Here is a 6000-nt window from a genome sequence, read left to right on the forward strand (position 1 = left end):
CGGTTATGGGGATAGGGGCCGGGTGGTCGGTGCAGAATCGATGGGCCGAATGGCCTCCTTCAGCACTGCATGGATTCTAGTTGAAGGGTCAGCTCTGAGGGGACAGGGGTTCAAAGGTGAGGGTTGGGAGGGGATGTGAGGAATCCCCTCTGCACCCTCTCCAATGCATTCACATCCTTCCTAGTATGTGGCAACCAGAACTACACACAGCTGCGGCCTCATCAAAGTTCTATACAACTCCAACATGACTTCCTCGCTTTTGTAATCTATACCCCGATTGATAAAGGCAAGTGTCCCGTAGATCATAGAACCCTACAGTGCAGAAAGAGGCCCTTCGGCCCATCGAGTCTGTACCAAACACAATCCCACCCAGGCCCTACCCCCATATTCCTACATATTATACCCACTAATCCCTCTAACCTACACATCCCTGGACACTAAGGGGCAATTTCTTAGCATGGCCAATCAACCTAACCCGCACATCTTTGGACTGTGGGAGGAAACTGGAGGAAACCCACGCAGACACGAGGAGAATGTGCAAACTCCACACAGACCCGAGCTGGGAAACAAACCCAGGACCCTGGAGCTGTGAAGCAGCAGCGCTAACCACTGCGCCACCCACATGCCCACCAATCTGCCTGACAGCCTTCCCGAGAATGAATGTCAGGACCACTCTTTGGGTAAAACTATTTCTCCCGATTGGATTCGTCCTGGGCGGAATTTTCCAGCCGCGCTCAATCCGAAAACCGGAAAATCCCATCCGAGGTCAATGGACCTGCAACTGCCCCCCTGCCCACTACGATTCCCGTGGCAGGAGGAAAGGGAGAATTCGCCCCTTTATGTCTTTATAGGACCCTTGTCAGACCCCACTTGGAGGACTGTGCGCAGTTCTGGTCGCCTCACTACAGGAAGGATGTGGAAGCTATTGAGAGGGTACAGAGGAGATTTACAAGGATGTTGCCTGGATTGGGAGGCATGCCTTATGAGGATAGGTTGAGGGAACTGGAACTCTTCTCCCTGGAGAGACGAAGGTTGAGAGGCGACCTGATAAAGGTTTATAAAATGTTGAGAGGTATAGATAGGGTGGATTCTCGGAGGCTATTTCCCAGGGCTGAAATGGTCGCTACGAGAGGGCACAGGTTTAAGGTGCTGGGAAGCAGGTACAGAGGAGATATCAGGGGTAAGTTTTTCACTCAGAGGGTGGTGAGTGAATGGAATCGGCTGCCGTCGGTGGTGGTGGAGGCAAACTCGCTGGGGTCTTTTAAAAGACTTCTGGATGAGTACATGGGATCTAATGGGATTGAGAGTTATAGATAGGCCTGGTAGGTAGGGATAGGATCGGCGCAACTTGTGGGCCGAAGGGCCTGTTTGTGCTGTGGTGTGTCCTATGTCCACTAGTTCTAGTGGATACATCTTCTCCAGATCAGTCGGGCCGGAGTGACAATGTGGCTGGGCCTCTCGTCCAGTGAACGCTCTGGAGAATTGAGTTCAAATCCCACCAAGGCCTCTGGGCTGGGAGGGAATTTAAATTCTATTAATTAATTAAAATGCTGCCCTCATAAGGAAGTGATCAGCAAAGCGCCAGATTGCTCGAATAAAACCCACTCACTAATCGGGGCTTAGCGGTGATGTCACTGGTCCGGTTTTCTCGAGGCAGAGATTGACACGGTTTCAAATCCCATCATGGCAGCTGCTGGAAATTTCAACTCAATTCATAAAAATCTGAAATTGAAAGCGAATCTCCGTGTCTGTGATCGATTGTGGGGAAAAGAAAAACCCCAATGTCCCTTTTAGAAAGGAAATCCCCCCTTCCACATCTCAGAGTAGATAAATTGGGGGTGGTATTGTGGTTAGCACTGCTGCCTCACGGTGCCAGGGACCCGGGTTCGATTCCCGGCTCAGGTCACTGTCTGAGTGGAGTTTGCACACTCTTTTGGATTTAATTTGATTTATTATTCTCGCATTGGATGTGCAGAGGCTATTTCCTCGGGGTGGATGTAGCTGTTACGAGGGCGGAATAACTGTAAGGTTCATGGTTGGAGGGATGTCTGAGTTAGGTTCTTCACTCAGAGAGTGGTTGGGGTGAGGAATGCACTGTCTGCCGTAATAGTGCTGTGATAGTGGAGTCGGACACTCTAGGAACTTCCAAGCAGTCTTCTTTACTGCCTGCTGTACCTGCCCACTTAATTTCAGCGACTGATACACGAGGGCACCAGGGTCTCGCTGAGGATCCACCTCTCTCAATTTACACCCACTCAAGTAATAATCTGTCTTTCAATGTTGGTCTACCACCATATCGAGACTGTACAGAGAAAGCAGCTCCCATATTTTGGAAGGGAGAACAGAAGAACAGAGTATTATTTAAATGGAGAAAAACTGCAGAAAGCTGCAGCGCAGAGGGACTTGGGGAGTACTTGTGCACGGAACACAGAAAGCTAGCACGTAGGGATAGCAGGTAATCAGGAAGGGTAATGGAATGCTGGCCTTTATTTCAAGGGGGTTGGGATATAAGGGATATCCCCGGGATATCCACATGGGGCAGCACGGTAGCATGGTGGGTTAGCGCTGCTGCTTCACAGCTCCAGGGTCCTGGGTTCGATTCCCGGCTCGGGTCACTGTCTGTGTAGAGTTTGCACATTCTCCTCGTGTCTGTGTGGGTTTCCTCCCACAGTCCAAAGATGTGTGGGTTAGGGTGATTGGCCATGCTAAGAAATTGCCCCTTAGTGCCCAGGGATGTGTAGGTTAGAGGGATTAGTGGGTAGGATATGGGGGTAGGGCCTGGGTGGGATTGTTGGTGCAGACTTGATGGGCCGAATGGCCTCTTTCTGCACTGTAGGGTTCTATGATTTTATGGTAAGCGTAGGAAAGTCTTGCTGCATCTGTACAAGGTACTGGCGAGACCACACATGGAGCACTCTGAGCAGTTTTGGTCCCCTTGTTTAATGAAAGGTATTTCATTGGGGGCAGTTCAGAGAAGGTGCACTGGGATGATCCCCGGAATGGATGGATTGTCTTAATGAGGTTAAACAGGTTGGCACTCATTGTAATGCGGGAGAATGAGAGGTGATCTCGTTGAGATATATCGGACTCTCTGAGGGCTTGACAGGGTAAATACTGAGAGAGTGTTTCCTTCATGGGAGAGTCTAGGAGCAGAGGGAACAGACTCAGAATAAAGAGGCACCAATTGAATACTGAGACAAGGAGGAAATTCTTCTTGCAAGAGAGTTGAGAGTCTTTGGAGCTCTTTATTACAGAGAGCTGTAGGTGGGGGCAGAGACTACAGGCAAGATTTTCCAGCCTCGCTCACCCCAAGACCGGAACATCCTACCCGAGATCATTTGTGTGGTCCGTGTCCCGCCCGTTCCGATTCCCGTGGCAGGCGGGACAGGAAAATCCCGCCCCTTGTTGAATATTTAAGGCTGAGTTGGATAGATTTTTGATTAGGAAGGGAATCGAGAGGGGGAAGTGAGGAATGTCAGAGCTGCCATGATCTTGTTGATTGGCGGTGGAACAGGCTCGAGGGGCTGAATGGCCTCTGTCTCTGTAAAGGGAGTGCGTTTATCCCCCAGCGCTGCTGTTCTTTACCTTCTCGATGGAGTATCTCACTGCGGTTTGGTTGTGTTGGGTCTGACCAGGGGCAGACTCTCGCTGACTTGTACTTTTGTCCCCTCTCCGCAGACTGCGGGATCAACTGTCACAAACACTGCCGAGATATGGTGGTGTTGGAATGTAAGAAGCGTAACAAGAGCCTCCAGAGTGACAGCACACTGCCCATGACCCTCTCGCTGTTAACGCCCGTTCCTCAGAAGAGCCAGAGTACCGGTAAGTCCCTCGCTGCTGACCAGCAACATCACCCATCGCTTAGAAACCCCTACAGTGCAGAAAGAGGCCATTCGTCCCATCAAATCTGCACCTACCACAATCCTAGCCCCCCACCATATCCCTACACATTATACCCACTAATCCCTCTAACCTACACATCTCAAGGCACTAAGGGGCAATTTCTTAGCACGGCCAATCACCCTAACCCGCACATCTTTGGACTGTGGGAGGAAACCGGAGGAAACCCACGCAGACACGAGGAGAATGTGCAAACTCCACACAGACAGTGACCCGAGCCGGGAATCGAACTCGAGTCCCTGGCACTGAAGGGCAGCAGTGCTAACCACAATGCCACCTTGATGCTGGCTGCTTTTCTGAGGCAGCGGGAAGATGGCACAGTGGTTAGCACTGCTGCCCCTCAGCTCCAGGGACTTGAGTTCGATTCCCGGTCTGCAGGTGCAGCTGGTGATCAAGAAGGCGAATGGGATGCTTTTATAGCGAGGGGGATTGAATATAAAAGTAGGGAGGTCTTGCTGCAACTGTACAGGGCACTGGTGAGGCCGCAGCTGGAGTACTGTGTGCAGCTTTGGTCGCCGCACTTGCGCAAGGATATTTTGGCCTTGGAGGGAGTGCAGAGAAGGTTCACTAGGCTGATACCGGAGATGAGGGGGTTGGACTATGAAGAGAGACTGAATAGACTGGGTCTGTACTCGTTGGAGTTTAGAAGGATGAGGGGGGATCTTATAGAGACGTATAAGATAATGAAGGGGATGGATAGGGTAGAGGTAGAGAGATTCTTCCCGCTTAGAAAGGACAGCAGGACTAGAGGGCACAGCCTCAAGATAAGGGCGGGGGGCGGGGGGCGGTGGTGGTAGAGGGGACAATTTAGAACAGAGTTGAGGAGGAACTTCTTCACTCAAAGGGTGGTGAATCTCTGGAATTCTCTGCCCGTTGAAGTGGTGGAGGCTGCCTCGCTGAATATATTTAAGTCACGGGTAGATAGATTTCTGATAGACAGGGGAATTAAGGGTTATGGGGAGAAAGTGGGAAAGTGGAACTGATCCACTTCAGATCAGCCATGATCTTATTGAATGGCGGGGCAGGCTCGAAGGGCTAGATGGCCGACTCCTGCTCCTATTTCTTATGTTCTTATTGTGGGCCGAAGGGCCTGTATGTGCTGCAGTTTCTCTATGTTCCAAATCCCACCATCTGGGTTTCCTCCGGGTGCTCCAGTTTCCTCCCACGCTCCGAAGATGGGTGAGATTGGCCATGTTAAATTGTCCCTTAACGTCAGGGGGGTTAGCAGGATAAATCTGTGGGGTCCCAGGGATAGGGCTTGGGTGGGATTGGTATTGGTGCAGGCTCGTTGGGCCGAATGGCCTCCTTCTTTAGGGATTCTATGATTCTACCTGCCGTGGCGGGACTCAAACCCGTGTGCCCAGAACATAAGATGAATTTCTGGATTAATAATACCACCATCGTCTCCCTTTAATCTGCCGTCCTTAGCTGGTCTGGTCTATTTGCAACCCCAGACAGAACTGCAGTTGACTCTTGGCTGCCCTCTGAAATTCAGTTCAAGGGGATGGCAACGAATGCCGGCCTAGCCAGCGACACCCGTGCCCCGTAGATGGACTCTTAAAAAGTCTTAGAGCCCAAGATTTAAAGTCCGATGTGTTTATGGCTCGTGGCAACGGCAGCTAACTTCCAACCCTCCTCTCTATTATCTATGCAAATCAGACCAACACCACGCACACACCCTGTCCTGGGAACACTTTGAGTGACGTTACCAATACACATTTAGCCTTCTGCTCTGAGGAGCTTATTGGCAACACCTGAAAGTCTCTGTCTCAACACGTCTGCTTAGTGAGTTGTCGCTCGCTGTCTCAAAAGGCCAAGGAAGCAGTGATTTTTCCCTCCCCCCCAACAGGAATAAGTTGCTTGCGATGGTAAATATTGATTTAGGCAGGATGGAATTGGGTCGCAATGGGAAAAATCCCCCAGTCGCCACGCTCCTGTTCGGGTATGCAGAGGGAGGACGTAGCACGGCCGATGTCACCCTGACCAACGCGTCTTTCGGACTGCGGGAGGAAACCGGAGCCCCCGGAGGAAACCCAAGCAGACACGGGGAGAATGTGCAGACTCCACACAGACAGTGACCCGAGCCGGGAATTGAACCCC

At 51.2% G+C, this 6000-nt stretch overlaps 1 protein-coding gene across 1 annotated transcript in view; it reads left to right on the top strand.

The window, feature by feature from the left end:
* Nucleotides 1-5523, top strand: part of LOC145337794 (RAS guanyl-releasing protein 1-like) — a 115549-nt gene extending 110026 nt beyond the window's left edge. The window contains exons 15-16 of the mRNA XM_080182636.1: nt 3679-3876; nt 5396-5523. Coding sequence (XP_080038762.1) covers nt 3679-3876; nt 5396-5523 — 326 coding nt within the window. The remainder of the gene's footprint in view (nt 1-3678; nt 3877-5395) is intronic.
* Nucleotides 5524-6000: the final 477 nt, after the last annotated feature.

Source organism: Carcharhinus amblyrhynchos, unplaced genomic scaffold (genome assembly GCF_965287045.1).
Source record: "Carcharhinus amblyrhynchos unplaced genomic scaffold, sCarAmb.v2.hapA scaffold_75, whole genome shotgun sequence".
NCBI classification, from domain to species: domain Eukaryota; kingdom Metazoa; phylum Chordata; class Chondrichthyes; order Carcharhiniformes; family Carcharhinidae; genus Carcharhinus; species Carcharhinus amblyrhynchos.